General features: G+C 41.3%; 1 protein-coding gene across 5 annotated transcripts; it reads right to left on the bottom strand.

Moving 5' to 3' along the window:
- Positions 1-8,992: 8,992 nt before the first annotated feature.
- On the bottom strand, positions 8,993-20,808 carry LOC121576675 (nuclear receptor coactivator 5). 5 transcript variants are annotated; one of them, XM_041890026.2, is made up of 9 exons: positions 20,473-20,808; positions 17,729-17,815; positions 16,080-16,114; positions 15,840-15,960; positions 12,758-12,957; positions 10,780-11,058; positions 10,368-10,529; positions 9,906-10,214; positions 8,993-9,484 (listed from the first exon to the last, which is right to left on the bottom strand). In XM_041890026.2, exons 1-9 carry the CDS (start codon positions 20,523-20,525, stop codon positions 9,447-9,449), a joined length of 1,284 nt encoding a protein of 427 aa, XP_041745960.2. In that variant the 5' UTR covers positions 20,526-20,808; the 3' UTR covers positions 8,993-9,446. The 5 variants fall into 5 exon arrangements, with proteins under 5 accessions (XP_041745960.2, XP_041745959.2, XP_041745958.2 ...); XM_041890025.2 differs by having other exon boundaries at positions 16,044-16,114; positions 17,729-17,812; positions 20,473-20,807; XM_041890024.2 differs by having other exon boundaries at positions 16,044-16,114; positions 20,473-20,807.
- Between the last annotated feature and the right edge of the window lie 533 nt (positions 20,809-21,341).

Consider the following 21,341-nt stretch of genomic DNA (forward strand, 5'->3'; position numbering starts at 1 on the left):
ACAAAGGTATTGATGTGAGTTTCTGTGCCTCTCCCTCCCCACACATTGTTTTGACCATATCAATTGCGGCTGGTAATATCAAAGTCTCTGTAATAGTGTGTGGTTTCATCGCGTAGCGGGCCTAACCATTCACCATGGGAATGAGTTACATTTACATTTTAGTCATTTAGCAGACGCTCTTATCCAGAGCGAGTTCAAGCGCAACTGTCAAGTGCGGCCTTTTCCCATGATCTAAGGGCGCTCTCTGGGTTAACCACATTACAATGATTTTGAGATACAAAGATGATAATATACACTGCTCAAAAAAATTAAGGGAACACTAAAATAACACATCTTAGATCTGAATGAATGAAATAATCGTATTAAATACTTTTTTCTTTACGTAGTTGAATGTGCTGACAACAAAATCACACAACAATTATCAATGGAAATCAAATTTATCAACCCATGGAGGTCTGGATTTGGAGTCACCCTCAAAATCAAAGTGGAAAACCACACTACAGGCTGATCCAACTTTGATGTAATGTCCTTAAAACAAGTCAAAATGAGGCTCAGTAGTAGTGTGTGGCCTCCACGTGCCTGTATGACCTCCCTACAATGCCTGGGCATGCTCCTGATGAGGTGGCGGATGGTCTCCTGAGGGATCTCCTCCCAGACCTGGACTAAAGCATCCGCCAAGTCCTGGACAGTCTGTGGTGCAACGTGGCGTTGGTGGATGGAGCGAGACATGATGTCCCAGATGTGCTCAATTGGATTCAGGTCTGGGGAACGGGCGGGCCAGTCCATAGCATCAATGCCTTCCTCTTGCAGGAACTGCTGACACACTCCAGCCACATGAGGTCTAGCATTGTCTTGCATTAGGAGGAACCTCACAAGGGGTCTGAGGATCTCATCTCGGTACCTAATGGCAGTCAGGCTACCTCTGGCGAGCACATGGAGGGCTGTGCGGCCCCCCAAAGAAATGCCACCCCACACCATGACTGACCCACCGCCAAACCGGTCATGCTGGAGGATGTTGCAGGCAGCAGAACATTCTCCACGGCGTCTCCAGACTCTGTCACGTCTGTCACGTGCTCAGTGTGAACCTGCTTTCATCTGTGAAGAGCACAGGGCGCCAGTGGCGAATATGCCAATCTTGGTGAATATGCCAAACGTCCTGCACGGTGTTGGGCTGTAAGCACAATCCCCACCTGTGGACGTCGGGCCCTCATACCACCCTCATGGAGTCTGTTTCTGACCGTTTGAGCAGACACATGCACATTTGTGGCCTGCTGGAGGTCATTTTGCAGGGCTCTGGCAGTGCTCCTCCTGCTCGTCCTTGCACAAAGGCGGAGGTAGCAGTCCTGCTGCTGGGCTGTTGCCCTCCTCCACGTCTCCTGATGTACTGGCCTGTCTCCTGGTAGCGCCTCCATGCTCTGGACACTACGCTGACAGACACAGCAAACCTTCTTGCCACAGCTCGCATTGATGTGCCATCCTGGATGAGCTGCACTACCTGAGCCACTTGTGTGGGTTGTAGACTCCGTCTCATGCTACCACTAGAGTGAAAGTACCGCCAGCATTCAAAAGTGACCAAAACATCAGCCAGGAAGCATAGGAACTGAGAAGTGGTCTGTGGTCACCACCTGCAAAACCAGTCCTTTATTGGGGGTGTCTTGCTAATTGCCTATAATTTCCACCTGTTGTCTATTCCATTTGCACAACAGCATGTGAAATTTATTGTCAATCAGTGTTGCTTCCTAAGTGGACAGTTTGATTTCAAAGAAGTGTGATTGACTTGGAGTTACATTGTGTTGTTTAAGTGTTCCCTTTATTTTTTTTTAGCAGTGTATATATATATACACACACACACACACACACACACACTACCATTCAAAAGTTTGGGGTCACTTAGAAATGTCCTTGTCTTCGAAAGAAAAGCAATTTTTTTGTCCATTAAAATAACATTGGATTGATCAGAAATACAGTGTAGACATTGTTAATGTTGTAAATGGCTATTGTAGCTGGAAATGGCTGGTGGAATATCTACATAGGCGTACAGAGGCCCATTATCAGCAACCATCAGTCCTGTGTTCCAAAGGCACGTTGTGTTTGCTAATCCAAGTTTATCATTTTAAAAGGCTAATTGATCATTAGAAAACCCTTTGGCAATTATGTTAGAAAACTGTTGTGCTGATTAAATAAGCAATAAAACGGGCCTTCTTGAGACTAGTTGAGTATCTGGAGCATCAGCAATTGTGGGTTCGATTACAGGCTCAAAATGGCCAGAAACAAATAACTTTCTTCTGAAACTCGTCAGTCTATTCTTGTTCTGAGAAATGAAGGCTATTCCATGCGAGAAATTGCCAAGAAACTGAAGATCTCGTACAATGCTGTGTACTACTCCCTTTCACAGAACAGCGCAAACTGGCTCTAACCAGAATAGAAAGAGGAGTGGGAGGCCCCGGTGCACAACTGAGCAAGAGGGCGTCTCCTTCCTGAGCGGTATGATGGCTGCGTGGTCCAATGGTGTTTATACTTGCGTACTATTGTTTGTACAGAAGAACGTGGTACCTTCATGCGTTTGGAAATTGCTCCCAAGGATGAACCAGACTTGTGGAGGTTTACAATTGTTTTTCTGAGGTCTTGGCTGATTTCTTTACATTTTCCCATGATGTCAAGCAAAGAGGCACTGAGTTTGAAGGTAGGCCTTGAAATACATCCACAGGTACACCTCCAATTGACTCAAATTATGTCAATTAGCCTATCAGAAGCTTCTAAAGCCATGACATCATTTTCTGGAATTTTCCAAGCTGTTTAAAGGCACAGTCAACTTAGTGTATGTAAACTTCTGACCCACTGGAATTGTGAAACAGTGAATTATAAGTGAAATAATCTGTCTGTAAACAATTGTTGGACAAATTACTTGTGTCATGCACAAAGTAGATGTCCTAACCGACTTGCCAAAACTATAGTTCGTTAACAAGAAATGTATGGAGTGGTTGAAAAACGAGTTTTAATGACTCCAACCTAAGTGTATGTAAACTTCCGACTTCAACTGTAGATATTCCATAAAAAAATCAGCCATTTCCAGCTACAATAGCCATTTACAACATTAACAATGTCTACACTGTATTTCTGATCAATTTGATGTTATTTTAATGGGCAAAAAAATTGCTTTTCTTTCGAAAACAAGGACATTTCTAAGCGACCCCAAACTTTTTAACGGTTGTGTATATGTAAATATTTGTTCCTTCAGGATTTTGGAAATTCTCCCGCGACCCCTAGTTTGAGAACCGCTCATTTAGAACAGCATTTGAGACGTGACTTCAATATGCATTTTATTCAATCACATTTACAATACAGACATCACTGTGTGCGTTGCTTGATTTGAAATGCTGTTTGATTATTGGTAACACATTTAATGATGACACATTAGGATGTGAAGGAGCACACCACTATTATACACCTGTCACACAAATCATAGACAACACAGTTGATGGAAAGAGCATACAGTCTTACTTACTCACTCACTCACTCATACATTTAGGCCGTATAGTCTTTGTGTAGTAGACTAGCTGCCTAGTGAAGCCCCAGAAAGCCCTGTTAAACACTCCCTCATTGTACTGTCACAAGCCTGGAGAGTTCATGTTATATTTATGTTGCCTACAGCGGATTCTCTGTTCTGTTCTGTTCAGCTGAACTCTTGCCAGCTCCGCTACGTCCCCCCTCCACAGACAATGTTACATCTCATTGGTTTTGCCCTAGATAAGCTATTTTTATAGGAAATAATTAGACATAACTGATTTAAATACTGCAAAGCCATACTCTTTTGTCTCGTTAGCGTAGTGTGTGTGGATGGTGAGCACTAAGGTGAGAGCATAGGAAACATTTTGCCTCTAGTATATTTTTTATAAATATGCATGAGAAAATAAACATTTGTTTACCAATATTTATCTGTATTTCTTTGGGGTCTATTAGGATTCATCCCTCTCCTCTGACTGCGTTAAACTCTAGCCAAATCTGCATAGAGGCATTTATGCTATACCATTGTTCAGGTTCCCTAGCACAGTTTGGGGGGTTTGCAGCAGTGATTTCAGCTGCTCTACATGAGCAGGCCACTATGGACCAGAGCACAATAATGATAATGATGATGAGGGGAGATTGGCGGAGGAGGGGGTTGGAGAGGTGTACTGGTTGATGGGATAGTCATGCGTCCATGTACATAAATTATGTTATCCATTTGTTAAGTAATAACTGTTTTCCTCATATTTTTTCCCCACCTAGAATATTTCATTAAATCCTTGACTTCTGTGTTAATGCACATTCAATGGGATTTCTGCTTCCCATACTGTGTTATGTGTATTTTTGGCGTATGTTTACCTTGTGCAGGGGCCAGGCAGCCAGTGAAAAGGGGAAGAGGAGGCAGTGGCAAGGATGACAGCACTCCAGCGAAAATTCTTTTTCTGATGAGCTATAACACTCCCACGACATCAGCTCTCGGTAGGGAGTCGTCTCCTAATTTCCTCCATCCATAATAAAAAAAGAGCTTTGTTAAACAGTGCCATTAGTGCCAGCAATTTGTTTTATTCTCAACAGAAATAAATGTTATCTGTGGCGGACAAACTTAACCTAATTAAAGCCCATTGTGCGGAGGGTCCTGATGCTGAGTAACGAAGGAACAGCGGCACAGCCAAGCCAACCAAAAACTGAAAGAAAAAAGAAAGAAAGAGGAGTGTGTTTTTGCCAAATAGGCGGAGGAGAAAAAGAGAAATGTCTTGAAGAATGGATTGAAAAACAAAATAAATAGCCTCTCATCTCTCTTTACTGTGTCTGTGTCAGTGAGTGACTAATCTCATGCATACACTACATACCACATATACACAAATACAGTGGGGAGAACAAGTATTTGATACACTGCCGATTTTGCAGGTTTTCCTACTTACAAAGCATGTAGAGGTCTGTAATTTTTATCATAGGTACACTTCAACTGTGAGAGACGGAATCTAAAACAAAAATCCAGAAAGTCACATTGTATGATTTTTAAGTAATTAATTTGCATTTTATTGCATGACATAAGTATTTGATACATCAGAAAAGCAGAACTTAATATTTGGTACAGAAACCTTTGTTTGCAATTACAGAGATCATACGTTTCCTGTAGGTCTTGACCAGGTTTGCACACACTGCAGCAGGGATTTTGGCCCACTCCTCCATACAGACCTTCTCCAGATCCTTCAGGTTTCGGGGCTGTCGCTGGGCAATACGGACTTTCAGCTCCCTCCAAAGATGTTCTATTGGGTTCAGGTCTGGAGACTGGCTAGGCCACTCCAGGACCTTGAGATGCTTCTTACGGAGCCACTCCTTAGTTGCCCTGGCTGTGTGTTTCGGTCGTTGTCATGCTGGAAGACCCGGCCACGACTCCATCTTCAATGCTCTTACTGAGGGAAGGAGGTTGTTGGCCAAGATCTCGCGATACATGGCCCCATACATCCTCCCCTCAATACGGTGCAGTCGTCCTGTCCACTTTGCAGAAAAGCATCCCCAAAGAATGATGTTTCCACCTCCATGCTTCACGGTTGGGATGGTGTTCTTGGGGTTGTACTCATCCTTCTTCTTCCTCCAAACACGGCGAGTGGAGTTTAGACCAAAAAGCTATATTTTTGTCTCATCAGACCACATTACCTTCTCCCATTCCTCCTCTGGATCATCCAGATGGTCATTGGCAAACTTCAGACGGGCCTGGACATGCGCTGGCTTGAGCAGGGGGACCTTGCGTGCGCTGCAGGATTTTAATCCATGACGGCGTAGTGTGTTACTAATGGTTTTCTTTGAGACTGTGGTCCCAGCTCTCTTCAGGTCATTGACCAGGTCCTGCCGTGTAGTTCTGGGCTGATCCCTCACCTTCCTCATGATCATTGAGGCCCCACGAGGTGAGATCTTGCATGGAGCCCCAGCCCGAGGGTGATTGACCGTCATCTTGAACTTCTTCCATTTTCTAATAATTGCGGCAACAGTTGTTGCCTTCTCACCAAGCTGTTTGCCTATTGCCCTGTAGCCCATCCCAGCCTTGTGCAGGTCTACAATTTTATCCCTGATGTCCTTACACAGCTCTCTGGTTTTGGCCATTGTGGAGAGGTTGGAGTCTGTTTGATGAGTGTGTGGACAGGTGTCTTTTATACAGGTAACGAGTTCAAACAGGTGCAGTTAATACAGGTAATGAGTGGAGAACAGGAGGGCTTCTTAAAGAAAAACTAACAGGTCTGTGAGAGCCGGAATTCTTATTGGTTGGTAGGTGATCAAATGCTTATGTCATGCAATAAAATGCATATTAATTACTTAAAAATCATACAATGTGATTTTCTGGATTTTTGTTTTAGATTCCGTCTCTCACAGTTGAAGTGTACCTATGATAAAAATTACAGACCTCTACATGCTTTGTAAGTAGGAAAACCTGCAAAATCGGCAGTGTATCAAATACTTGTTCTCCCCACTGTACATGCAGACTATAGCACACATTTCCCCTCAATATTAAAAACCATTAAATAAAATATACATACAAAATGTACCATACAGAAATGTGCTCAATCAGAATCTAGAGGCTTTCTCATAGACCCTTAGTCACATTTAAATGAGAAGGGGGCATTCAATCTAGACACACAAAGCCACCGACCCCAAATCACTCAACCCCACCCCACAGATACCCAAACATTGGAGTGTTAATTGTTGTGATAACACCTTCCAATAACAGGGGTCTAATTATCAACATGTTTGGCTGTTAGAGTACCTACCTGGCACTCATCCGTGGTGATGGGGGGGTCGGAGCTGGAGGATCCTAATGAAGATCTCATTCACAGCAGCACACACAGGCACAGTTTGAGGTTAAGGTAACTTAGAAACAAGTCCCATTAAGAACCAACTGCAGATCAGATCCTGTGAATTCTGACACAATGGTGCCAGGAATAGTCAGTGATACATTTTGATTGATATCCAACTGTGAAGCTAACTCAGAAGTAGAAAGTAAACATATAATGCTTCAGGGGAGGGCGATGTTACTGTGCATCTAAGTTTTCTCAATGTGATTACTTACTGTACATAGGCTACATGTGCAAAGACATGGGTAAGAAGTTGTTGAACGGTTGATCTGTCAGTCTGTCTGTCTGATTATCCATCTTTCAGTCTAGCCATTCATCTGATTTATAGGATGTTGTTTTTCCCTTCTCCCACAAAGCTCCAATCAACATTTCTCAGCTGGTGAAATGAAGCATAAACAGTTCTCCATTACTTTGAGAGTCGATGGATTCTTCACAGCTGCAGCCGAGGGCCTGTGATCAGGAGTTGGAGACAAAAACAACTGGAGAACATGCCTGACCACACACGTCCACCCACTCACACTGACTGTACACCACTACTACATGCCACACTTACTCCTAAACAGAACACTACATCACAATCACCTAACACAACCACACACTAACACAACTTAACCATGATCATGTTAATTGGATTCTTTCCGGCATGTATTTATTTATTTTTTGATTATTGTGTACCGTTTGACATTTTACTGTATTGTTAGGAGCTAGTAACATAAGCATTTTGATGCACCCGCTACGTCTGCTATATTGTGTACACGACCAATAAACGTTGATTTGATTTGTGTGCATCCTTTAATACATACACTGCCAAAGGAGAAAACAAACAGAGGATAGATATTTGATTTTCACTTCGCAAGCATTGGACAACCGACAGTGTAATGGAAATACATATAATACTGTCTGAATCTTAGCCGACAATGTCTTTCTTTTTTAGCACTAATGTAGGATATCAGCCTTTTCTCTGAAAATAAAGTTATTTGATTCAACCTTTGAATAGAGCCACCATTACTGTTATATTAGATATCTATTGCATATGCCCTCATGGAAACCTCAATGGTGTTCAGACTGGGAACATTTTAATACACTTTTTTATGAATAAAAACATCAAAATATAATACAGTTCTGACATGAAGCACAATATGAAATGGATGAAAATAGAATTCAAGAGGAATTGATTTTATTTTCAAAAAGTCTGACACCTTTATCTGTCTCAGAACACTTTCAGTAACAAGATTGTTTCCTTTAATCTCAATCATCAATTCAGTGAAGTGCTTAGTTCGCTTAAACTGATACAGAATAAGAAATTACTAAGGAAGCAATCTCATGCAAAACAACATTACAGGCTTGCGGCAAAAACAATGAAAACATAACTGGGACTTCCGATTCCAATAAATTGATTTTAGCCTTTTAATTTCAGAGAAGACAAACCACATTTGATATTGGCGATGCAGTGGTTTCAAAGATAATGATAGTTTAATGGATCTATAGCACCATCTAGTGATAGAAAGAATACAAAATGTCTGATTTTACGTCAGACCACTGCCAATGTTGGTTTAGATACACACAGTATCTCATCCATGTTTGATATAGTACAGCACGTAGATAAAAAAAAAACATCTCCACAATAACTTTTTTAAATTTTCATGGGCACATACTGAGGGTTCCCAATAGGAAACTGCTTAGTCACACCTTTTATACTGTCCTAAACACTGTTTGATCATGGGAGATAATACAGAAAAAGGAATTAACATTAGGTTCTCTAAAACAGCATTAATTTCTCTGACTGCCAACTGAAAACACTACAATGGAATGTTTTATCCAAATAAAACACCTGTAGAGCATATATTAATATAGAGCCTAAGAAACTGAGTTCAAAGTCATTATTTATTAGCTCATTTTATTCCAGTATCATTACCAATTTACCTAGTTAACAAAATAAATGACGAAGTTGATAACCACATGTTCAGACCTGCTCCTGAACATATCGCCTTAATATTTACCACAAGATTAAAATCTAATTATATTTGTCACTGAATACAACAGGTGCAGACTTTATCGTGAAATGCTTACTATGTTCTAGGACAAATCTGGGATCCAAAGACAGACCATTGAGTGTGATGAAATAATAGCAAAAGAGATGAGATTGATTAGCCTTTATTCTATTGTTTATTATAATATTCGACAGCCAATTTTCAGATAAAAACTTAAACTACAAAAACAGATCAATGAAACAAAAACACAAAACAAAGAATCTGAGAACGCAATAAAAAAAAAAAAACATCTCATTTGTTCTGACTTGGCTCCTGAACATTGCTGTGGGTCAACTCAAATGCTCATAAAAATTGAGCTCTGAACTTCCAAATAGTCAAATACATCCAAACATTCTATTTCAGCTTGCTAAACTATGGATACAGAGATACTCTATCTACACAGGGCTCTGGGATGAGGAGTGGTAGTGTGGGGTCCTGAGAGAGCAGCAGCAGGGTACTGAGCTGAAGGAGATCCCACTCCTCAGGCCAGTATGACAGTGTTTCCTGGTCAGCTCTGATGCTTTCTGCTGTCTGTCCATGGTGGTCTAGAGGTGTTCTTCTCTCAGCGCCTGGGTGTGTTAGGGTGTGGAGGCAGACCACCTGATCAGACAGGAGACAGGAACATGGTTGGATTAAATGTACAATAGTTTTGTGGATATTGACATGTTACAGAAATTCTAATGTTGTATTATACTGTAATGTGTTGCTGACCCCTGCCTAAGACGCCAAGAGGGAAAACATTATAACGAACGTCGGCCGTGCAGTCAATTATGTGCTGGGTGATGAAGAACAGTGACAATTCAACATGTTGAAGCATTGGGAAATGAAAATAAAAGAACATTTGATGTTCTGTGGTCAGAGGCGATAGGACTGCCACCCGCTGCTTTTAAGTACACTCTGCAGTCTGTTGCTCTGGTCCGTTTCCTCTTTAAGACGCTTACATTTCATGGAATAGGGCTCTTAGTGAGCCTAACCTAAGATGACAGCTGAAGGGCATGAAATAGTAAGGCATGTGACTAACCTGGACAGGGGAGCAGCCCAGGCTGTGGTCCCATGTGAAGGCTCTTCAGTGATGGTGGGGCTCCTCTGGGGCCGTGTGGGGGCATGGGGCCACTCTGTGGAGGACCACGGGGGGGAGGGGGCCCTCGGGGGTTAGGGGGGCCATGGTGGTGTGGGGGTCCACGAGGTAGTGGACCGTGGGGGCCGTGAGGAGGTCCATGTGTAGAAGAGGGGCCGTGAGGAGGTGGGGGACCATGAGGGGAACGATGAGATAGCCCCTGTCCCTGGTGCATGGACAGCAGTGGAGGGGGCTTGGTCTTCGGGTATGAGCCTAGATAGAAAACAGATCAGAGAGACTGTCAACAGTTACATATACAAGCATAGCCATAACAAGTTACTCATGAGTGATTGATTTTAACATTCCCATCTGATACCCATCCCATCTACCCTGTAGAACATTTATATTTAGAGAATGGTAACTCACCTGGAGTCATGAGGGGGGTGGCAGGGTGCTCTCCCATCCCAGGGGGTGGCTCTCTGCCATGAGGGCCTGAGGGGGTAGGTAGCAGCGGTGGAGGTTTCCCTAAACCAGGAGGCAACATCTTCTTCCTCTCAGGCCGGGGGCCATCACCAGTCTCAGACGTGGCTTGGAAAGAGACAAAACATTAGAACAACCCTTTACAGGAGTGTATAACACCCTAAAAATACATTAGTTATAACTCAGCAGTCACTTTAGTGTCCTGTATTTCCATTAACAAATTGCAATATATGGTGTAGTTAGAGACAAAGAACAATCACATTCATGATTGGAAAATAAGGAGATCTCATTCGCAGTCCTAAATAAAAAGCTTGTACTGTGCATAAAGCCTATGGGCACTATGGTTGTGTGGCTGCACCTTGCAGATGGTCCTGGCGGTTGCGAAGGTACTCTGCGATGGTGCTCAGCTCCTCGGGGTACAGGTGGACTCCCTCGGCCAGGAAGAAGAGCAGCTGGCGGGTGTCAGAGGGCACAGCATGCCTCTCCATTTTCTCTCTCTCCAGGTAGTCATCCACCAGCTCGGCTGCCCGCGCCCCTGTTTCTGCAGGGTCCTTCTGCTGCGTCCGCTCCCCAAGCCCACGGCCATACTCCGCCATTACAAAGTCCATGGCATGGTCCTTGGGCATGTTGCGGTGGACTAGTAGAGGGGTTTGAAGGTTAAAGTTAAGACATTATATAAGTGAATCATACAGGAGGTCTTGCTCTGATATGTCCCGCTTCTTTCATACAAGTCTATTTTATATTGGGTTTTACTTTGGGTTTGAGTGAAAATGCAATGACATTTGTGTTTATTCATGGTAAATTTGCAGTAGTGGGAATGATGTGTGTTCATATTGCAGTAATATGTAATAAATCAGTAATAAATTGACACATTTTAAACAATGTTTTTAATACATTTACTTTGAATACTGGTATTATATTTGATAGGGTGAATGTTACATTGTATAGCAAATCATACAGAAAATGATTTGATGTACAGCAAAAATTTCTTTTTTGGTATGTTGTATGCCTAAAAGTTGAAAAATGGTTAGTTATCCATTTGTGTATAAATACACAGTATTATTTCACTATACAGACTTTGCATGAAAGGCAGTATCGCTTCAAGGATAATAACATTTTATGTAGATTAAGGAAAGGCATCTTTGAGGATTATTTGAGAGTTGAGGATTATATATTTCAGTTCCTGAGAACAATTTAAAAAGATTATATAGGCCCATAACAATATATGTGCTGAATAGGGAAAAAAAACATTCTAAATACTTTCCAAATATTAAATAACAGTACAATTACAGCAATTATTTTACTTATTAAATAGTATTTGATGATAATATTTAATTAAAGAAATACAAGCATATGGACTGTTCATGATTTAGATACTATCATTATTGTAATAAATGCATTAGGCTATATATTTACATATATTTATCTACCTAGTAATAGCCCTACATGTCTAGGATATATGTTATATTAAAGTAATACATCGTTGAGACAAATACATTTTTTAAACATAATTTGAAGCTGTAAAGTTGCTTGTTCACTGGTAAGTGGACAGTCTGGCCACCCTCAATGTATACAAACAGCTTCTTCCTGTTGCACGATTGGTTCTTGTTCTCAGAGGTACGAACAACAATATAATACTGTTTGTTTTACTAAAAATATAAAACAATTGTAATAATTTCAGGTATTTCTAAGTCTTATTCCCCTGAAGGAAATCAAAGTTATTTAAGTGATAATGCCAGAGAAGCCGTGGTTTGGAGGATATATTGGCATGGGTGATATAAAATGCTGCAGAGTACACCTTTAAGAAGCTATTCAATAATAGTTTAAAAGAAGACCTTAAGTGTAACAAATAGAAATATATTTTAAAAAAAGAAAGATGTGATGCAATTGACATTTTAGTCATTTAGCAGACGCTCTTATCCAAAGCGACTTACAATTAGTGAGTGCATACATTTTCATACTGGCCCCCAATGTAAGAATTTGGTCATCGTCATCTTTGTTAGTTTGACATTTTCTGAGGATTTATATCAAGCAATTAATACTTTTCTAAAGTGTGACTGATATGTGCATATATGTCAGTATGATTTAAAACCTAAATTAATATTAAGTATAATTTGAGAGCCTCTGATGAGGGGATCTTAACTGTGAACTGCTGAGTTCTGAGGACTCAACTACAGAATGAAACTAAATCACCAGGAAACTTGTAATGTTCTTCACCCTTAAATGATCTATATTTAGAAGTTTTATCACGAGTGTTAGACTTGGTATTGTTGCTCTTTTAGAGATACATTTTTCATTGTTTAGTTAGAAGGGGCCAGGTGACTGTGGGGACTTACTTTTGAGGGATTCTGAAAATATGATTACTGTGCACGAGGACAGAGCTACGTTAGTCTGTTCGACAAGAATACATAAGGGGGAACCGTCGGAGCGGACATCTTGTAGGGCCCGGGTCAGGCCCGACTCCGCCTGCAGGTAAATCATTTCCACCGAGAGGCCACGGTCCTGCAAACAGTGGCCTATAGATTTGGGGTAATCCCTTTGAAAGAAGAGAAGAAAGCTGGTTATTGACTTCTGCACACAAACGAGGGGTGCGCAGGCATGTCGTGTGAGGAGAGCAGCACCGCTGTGCTGTGGCAGCATGTCCAGGCCTGGCTTCAATCAACCACAAAGACACCTCAACTGAATCATAATTCTTATCAAGGTGTAGTTAAGTGACCAGTGAAGAGCAGGATAACCTGGTATATCCATTAGGCTTGGGCGGTATACCATATACTGGGGGTATTTGGAAAAACTAATGGGATTTCTTTGAAGTTTTTCATTACATTTGAATATTTGTAGGTACTTTTTAAGTTAATAATGGCAGTCAACTTGTGCAATACCTTAGGAGATGAAGCAGAATGCGTTCTTCATTTGACCTGTCACATTATGAAGCTTACCATACTTCCCCAGAACATTTGAGCCAGTCACGTGTTTGTTTGTAAATAGCACAACGGGAGAAAGCGGGAGCCAGTGAGTCCATAGCTTTCTATATCGGTGAGTCTCTGTTGTGCGGCGCACATGAGGTGATGAAGTTACACTTGCAATTCACTACTAAATGTTTGCCATCAAATATCTTATTACGGCTTTCTGTCAGAAGTCAGAGCTCTGGATGAGTTCTGTACAGTTGCCATTTTTTTTCCTGTGCTTCCTAATAGCTTTTCTCCTGCGTTCTTCTCCCCTCTCCGTTCAGAAAAGCATGTATCACAACTTGGTTCATTTGCACAATTTATCTTGTTCACTTTTGCTTGTAAATGTCCATACTCACCGAAATTGACCTTCTGTAGCTACGAGCTATGCTTGTATAACTGAGTGCTGGATTTGCAATTAGTTTGATAATTTTCGCTCGTTAGCATTTAGCTAACAGCATCTGTGATTTCGCTATTAGTTGGTGCAAATTTTGTTAGCGTTCTGGTAAGAGGCCCAATGGGCTTTTCTTGCAATTTTAGCACCCCTTTGTGTGCTATGCCGGTAATACTGTAAATCACGGGATGAGAGAAGGACGGTATGAAATCCTGGATACCGCCCAAGCCTAATATCCATAGGTCTAATACTATAAAAATGAATGTGATAGGTTGATTAAATCCAGCCTGCTGTGAGTTCTTTATCTGTTGATGTGCATTTTGTATTTAAATATGCTTATAATCTCTGTGTGCTTCTTAAATATCTTACATCTACAGTATTGAAAGAGCATGAACAGTATTGACCAGTGACAATGTTCATTGAAACTACAAAGTCACTACTGTGTGTAACATACAATATGTTGAGGAGGGTGGGACAGTGATGTCTCTTGAAGCCCACAACAGGTACACATCATAACACTCAGAGAAAGTATCAGCAACACCTTTAGGCAGGGGTGACCATTTCAAAACACAGAAGGTGAGTGTGTCAAGTTGTGCCCACAAGGACCAAGAGGAGCGTGAGTTAATAGTAACGATGTAAGTTGAATAGGTCATCCGGGTTTACAGTATATAACATATTCAAATGTAACATTGTTACATTTTATGTGAGTGTTGCAATAACACTTTTGAGCAGGGAATTTAATAGGTTTGCTAGGGGTGGACATGTCAATTTCTTTATGGGGGGCGTACAATCATTTAAGAATGACTGCAAATTCCGTCCTGTTACTACTATTTACAGGTGTAAGTAGCTACCAAAGCAGTGCTAAAGCAGGCTACTTACAGTATGAAATTAAAACCTAACGTTACAATAAAAGGTTACCAGAACTTTTTGAAAAGGCAGAGTGAACCCATGGAGGTCAATGGACCTTCAGTCTCTTTTCAATGGCTGAGAGAACTGCTTAATTCTGTTTAATGAGTTTGATGTCTAACTCATCTATCCCATTTCATGAAGTATATGAACGGGTGAATAGTAATGAGTTAAATACACATGTATTATATTACATGACATTCCAGACAAGTGTGTACAATATTCGCTCGTCAGACCGATGATGATCGGATTAAGAATTGAGAGTGCACTCTGAACAAGGCATTCCATGAATGTTTACAAAAAATAAAAAGGTATGTGCTCCAAGAGGTTTTTTGTTTTCATAGCACATTGTGTTATGTTTCTGTTGATTTGTTTTGTAGTGTCTGTTGTGAATGTCTGGATTAATGTTTTTGATGGTTATGTCAAGAATCAACAAAATATGTATCTTCAACAAATCAAGCTGGCATATTATGGGATATCAAACAATCCCTAATAGAGTTAGTCAGTAGTTTGATTAACTGGGTGCAATTTGAACCAGAATCTGGCCTTACAGGAGATGTTGATATGGCGAGTCTCCTTTAAGCCTAGGAAGGTGCAATTTAGATCATATTTTTTAAGCAGAGACAGTTTGAATTTCTGCATGTGAAGAAACTAATTTATCAGTGATTGCAAGGAAAACAAAAACTACTACAGGTCTTGGGTGGGTGTGATTCATAAACAGGGAGGCAGTTTTCTACAAGTAGATAAACAATTTTTCAGCTAACCTGGAGAGAAAGACATGAGTATTATGGAAGTTCATGCAAACGTGTAAGTAACAAATATATACAAAATAGAAGAGTAATAGCATTTTAACCATTAAAATAACCTAAAACAATAGTTTTAATTTACCTCAGTCACAATCTTACAATTGACTTCAGTTCAGTTTTTCAGGTTGTTGCCATTCATACATAGGTCTTCTTGGCTATTACAGTTAAACTCCCACACAAGTGATCCCCAACAGGAGTAGGGGTATTTTCATTCCTCTTCACACACAACCACCACAGTTGCTGAACTCTCCATCCTCACTCCTGGAGTAACACACATACACCTCCCCTTTCAAGGGCATAGAACATTTTGCCAAAGGAAGACCCAAAAAGCATAAATAGCCTATTTGCTTAAAGGTGAGGTACTCACGTGCTCTGGTTGCTCACAGACAGAACAACACAGTCTGCAGGTGTCTTCTCCTGGAGTTGCTTGTAGAACCGCTGGTAGAGGGCGCTACGTTTGTCAGCTGCATTGTAAACCTTGGGAGAAGCTGAGACGGGAGAGAATACATTTTCTAAACGAGTTGTTGGCAAACAAATACATTTCGTTGACATAAGATAAATGTGATCTTACCATTTTGTTGATATCCTTCATAGTCCATGTTGTTACCTGAGTAGTCATGCTGTTGGTCCAACTCCTCGTAACTGAAAGTAACACAGATATTCATGCATGAAGTGGCTTTCACAATGGCAAAGACATATGCACCATACTAGTATAGGCCTAATGTATCACTTCGGAGATTAGTGACGCACTAACATGTCATGCCATGCTCTTTCAGTCAAAATGGTACAGTAGCTCCCCTGTAAACGAAAACCTCACTAGGCTTTGTAGCGTTTTTTCAAACCTTCCTCCACCCAACACAAAGCGGACAGCGTAACTCCCCAAGTATCTGGCATTAGCAGATTATGGTACATATTCACAAGACATTTGATTGCAATGTCTTGATGCGCCACCTCGCCACACAGCATCATCACCCCTCAAACAAGCCTTTTTAGAATCTGAGAATGAAATACTTACACACTTGTCTCTAACATGCAGGCTCAGCATTCCCGAACAGTCCCACTACAAGTCAGAATGTTGAAACAAACTTATTTTCAACTTACTTCACCTGTTGTCCGACGATTTTGTCCCTATGTCGGAGGTAATCGAATTCAAAATATCCACAGGGAAGTGTTATCAACCGGACCTTCAGTACACTGGTCTGTATATTGTTTGTATTTCCGGTTTTTACTTTCAATACTGATGCAATTCGCAGGTGACAAACACTTGCACAATTTGGCCAATATTGCAAGGAAAAGTGCTTTGGTCGACTACATTTGGCTATTGTTTACATATTGTGCATCACGTGCAATGCGTCAACAGATTGAAAATAAAAGTGACAGAAACTACCGGTGCAGTAAAATGTAGGGTAAACACTTTCCTGTGGATACCCTATCTCCACCTCCTACCACCAGAAGGACCAACAGCATGTACAACCGGTAATGTAAGTGTAAATATAATTTATTAAACATTCTGCTTGTAGAGACTATTGTCTTTTTTACAATTACTTCTTTCAGACTGATATTCGTGGAGTAACCATGGTAACAGTGACGTTTCGGCAACCCTCAAATTATCCAACTACACTACACAATTTATGATGGACTTCAGTTTAGTGGGCTACCCTCAAAACCTGCTATGAACATTTATCAACAGTCAATCAAGGGATGTTGGCAGACTAGCTAGCTAGCTAACTTAGGGTACGTTCGTAAATTCACTCTGGCTATCTACTCCGATTTCAGAACACTCATCTGAGTCTGCCAGAGTGCAGAATAACTGATGAATTTACAAATGCACAACACCTGTTGAATATGACCGGTGTCAGTAAACGTCAGCAAAAAAACGTTATTAAATTGTTGCTAGCAGCACAGTTACCAATGTTCTAGATAACATGAAAACAGCATAACCAGCTCTGCTAGGGCGAGTAAAATGATCAGAGTGAGGTGTTCTCTCATTTGTGTCTGAAAGTAGCTAGCAAGCTAGACAACTTTAGCCAGTTAGCTTGGGTGCTTGACTGCAGTTGTGAGGTCAGAACATTCGGATCAACCCTACTCCTTGGTCAGAGCGTCCAGTGTGCGCTCTGAACACTCCTAGAGCAAAACGCTCTTAATTTACAAACGGACAATCTGACAACATTCTGAATTTACAAATGCCCAGAGCGCACTATAGCACTCCAGAGTAAATTTACGAACACACCCATAGTTCGCTGTAATGTTAACTACCTCTCAGAATCCTTGTGGTCGTCGGTTCTGTCTTCTCTCACGGGGTATGGTGCTGGTCTTCGAAAAGGCCGAAGAGGTTTAACACTGCTGAAGGAGATTGACAGTTAGCCAGCTATTAGCATCATAGACAGAGTATGTGAGTGGAGCAAGGAGCGGAGATTGCCCAATTTGACTGGAGTGCAGAGCGAGTTTCCCCAAAGGCTGGAGCATCGGCCTTCTCGCCCGCTCCAGTACTGCTCACTTCACGAGCTCAGGGCATGCCTGGCCCAGCATGCATTTGTACGCTACTTGTGTGCCGTTATAGCCCCTTGCTTTAGCTACTGTCATGGAGTTCACTAAATATATTAATAAAGAAACTGATCAAACACACAGGTGCAAAATCAAGGTGACTTAGAAAGATGAGGAGGACCAAGAGAGGGAGTGCGGTGATGGAGTGTCCACAACTAAAGAATCATTGTGGAATCTGAAAATACATATCCCGAAAGCATGATGTGAACATGCTAACATTAATGAAAAAGGTGGGTAGCTAGCTAAGTGTGTCATTGTCGCAAAGTACTTACAAATAAAAAATTTGATCTCTTCAAAGTTTCTCATTTTCGTTCTATTACCTATATAATATGCTATCATTGATTTAGGCCCAATAGGCCTGACATATTACCTCCTTCAAGGAGCTTTCTTTTTTGATAGGGTTATTTTGGCCGAAAAAACTTTAGGCCTAGCTATAGAAAAATTTAAAAACAACTCTCCATCCCTGCCCGGCAAGAGCGGCCCGAGGGATGTTTAGAATCCCCAGTGGCTCTGCAAGCGCAGAGAGAGTATTCTCCGCTGCTGCCCTGCTCACCAGGCACCATCGCACGAGCCTGAAGCTAGACTCAGGCCAAACTCGTGATTCAAAGGCACTGTAGAGTGAGCTTAGTAAGGCATTTTTCATAAAAAAATTATATTTAATTATACAAAGGTGGGTCTAATCCTTATTGGTTAAAAACGCATTCCAGCCGGTGTCTATTCCACAAGTTATCACCAGCTAAATCTGACCTTAAAAATGCCTATTTACTATGTTCCTTCTGACTGTGCAATCCCACTGTCTCATCAGCCCAGACACGCAATTTATATAGTTTATCTCCACTATATAAAACATCTAGATATTATCTCACATTTCTTTTAGACTAACATTTCGTTTTCAACATCTCCCACAGTAATGAACTTGTCGGGAGGAGACAGGCAGCTTTTCTCAGCCAGTCGAAATCATGAATCAGCTGGCATATTATTTATGGATATATACAAAGAAATGTCAATTGAAAAAAGGTCAAACGAAACTAAGTGCAGCTAGTTTGCAGTCTTTCCAGCTTCAGTTTGAAGTGATTGTGTTACTGTAGCTGTGTTGTTGGCTAGCTCCTCTAAACAACAGTGCCCTGACGAGAGAGCACATTTTCTATGCCAGGCGAAATCGTGCCTCATTAGCTCATTATGGATGCATCCAAATAAATGTCACTAGAAAATAGCTTAAACAAATGCAGATACTGTTGTTATTCTGGCTGCACTGTTTGACGTGACTGTAAGTTAGTTGGCTAGCTAGCAAGCAAGGGATAAGAACGTTGCCAGCCAGTATGGCAATGGCACATTTAGAACGAACGACTGGGTCGCGTCCATAGATCCCCCCCCCCAAAAAAAGACTGAACGACTTGGTAGCGTCTCTGGCAACCGAACTGATAGAACGAACGAGCCGGCTTGGGCAGTAACCCTAGATTTGTGTCGGGACTATATCTTGCGGAAGGATATAATAACGTTAATGAAAATATGTCAATTATTATTTGAATATGTTGGTACACCGTTGTATAAAAGTGATAATGCCCTCGAAGCCGGTGTTTGGAGGATATATTGGCACAGTTTGCCGCCCGAGACGAACACCCGTGCAAATATATCCTCCAAACACCGGCTTCGAGGGCAATATCACTTAAGTCACAGCTTATAAACGCAATTTATAGACAATAATAATTTAATACAACAAAATGTTGTTTAAATGCTGAGCGCTTAATGTTCCTGCCAGTCTAGTGTGTCACACTCACAAAGGCTTCACAATGTATTTCTTTGTAGACTATAGCCTTGAATTTATTTTTAAATAGGCCAACAATATAGTCTAAATAATTCATTTTCGTTCCTTCTTAGGCTACCTGTCTGGCTCCCGATTTATTTAGAATGTTGATATACTGTTTAACAAGATATGTACAGTAGCTAGCCTATTTGAAATGATGAGCGCTTCTTAGTCACCTTTTCATGTTTATTCAAATACTTTTTAATTCAAATCATATGGTTTGGTTTCAGTACTTCAAAACCAAATGGTAGGTCCAGGTAGTCACAAAAATAGATGTGTGTTGGTTAAATTGTCATTTAAATTAATGGAGTGAATTTGGAGCGGCAATTCTTTTTCCAGCAGGAGCGGTTTTTAGCGGTGCGGTTGGAAAGGACGTGCAGCAATAAGCAAGATTTCCGACCGATGAACTCCGCTCACATACTCTGATCATAGCTAACACCTAGCCATTCCTTTGTGAATAACGGCGTTAGCTAGCTAGGCTAACTACGTTACACACACCCACAACACAATAGTCATCCGGTTAATTGGCTAGCTAATTAGGGAGGCTCCAAATATTACTTCTGCCATAGCTAGTTTAATATCTTGCTAGTTAGCTATCTAATTAGGCAAGAATGAGGCTGATTGAAGCGACACTAGCTAGCTAGAAACTTACCCTCCGTTTGGGTTGGGTTGAGGCCGTCTGCCGCCTGGTGCCCACGACGACATTGCACCTTCGTCAAGTGGGACTAGCTCTAAATAAACTGTGGGAAGAGAACAATTATTTGGCCGAACGAACGAACGTTTGTTTGTTTTCTTGCTAGCTAGCTAACAGTGCGCCCTAACCTAGCATAGCAGGCTTGAAATAAACAGGCCGTGTTCGAGAGGATCAAAACCGCAATATATGTGGCAAATTCGGACTGATCTACAAATAATAATGTGTGGTTTTTATGATGCAAAGTGATTTTTAAATCAGTCAGTATGCAGTCCTTTTGATGCTCTCGAACACAGCCACAGGCTTCTTCTTCTTCTTTAAATGTTGTAATGGCAGATCGCAACCAACTGAAAGGTGCATACACCGCCACCTACTGCACTGGAGTGTGGGACCGGTCACGGCCTCCTTAGTCATCTAGTCCTGTGTTAACGCCTTCTGGAGTGTGAATTCAATACACTTTGTGACACAAAAAGGGACGGGAAAAGGGAAGAAAAATTGCCCTACCAACTAACCCTACACCCATTAAAACCTCACCACTATTCCACTACTTGGCCCTATCTGATCCTACACCAGGCCGACAGCCTGGGAGGACGGAACACTATCGTTCAATACACCCTGGAACTCTTCTGCAGTAAAATCTCATACATCCAAGTACTTCTCTGCAGCTGCCACCACAACATTTATTTTCTGTGATTTACATTCCATTTCTGCGATAACCATGGCTATGAACGCTAAGAAACCAACCTTACTGAAACACATGTTATTCCTTCCTATCACTCTCTATTGGCCTCAGCCTACTCACAGGGATCCTCTTAGAATCCCTTGCCCTG

This window comes from Coregonus clupeaformis, chromosome 29, assembly GCF_020615455.1.
Source record: "Coregonus clupeaformis isolate EN_2021a chromosome 29, ASM2061545v1, whole genome shotgun sequence".
NCBI lineage: Eukaryota > Metazoa > Chordata > Actinopteri > Salmoniformes > Salmonidae > Coregonus > Coregonus clupeaformis.

Bases quoted from the DNA above. Each gene is read 5' to 3' on its own strand.
- LOC121576675 (XM_041890024.2), bottom strand. From the start codon at position 20,525: ATGTCGTCGTGGGCACCAGGCGGCAGACGGCCTCAACCCAACCCAAAC. The intron at 17,816-20,472 runs GTAAGTTTCTAG...AATCTCCTTCAG, and splicing joins CAACCCAACCCAAACGGAGG to CAGTGTTAAACCTCTTCGGC. The intron at 10,215-10,367 runs GTGAGTTACCAT...TTTTCTATCTAG, and splicing joins CACCCCCCTCATGACTCCAG to GCTCATACCCGAAGACCAAG.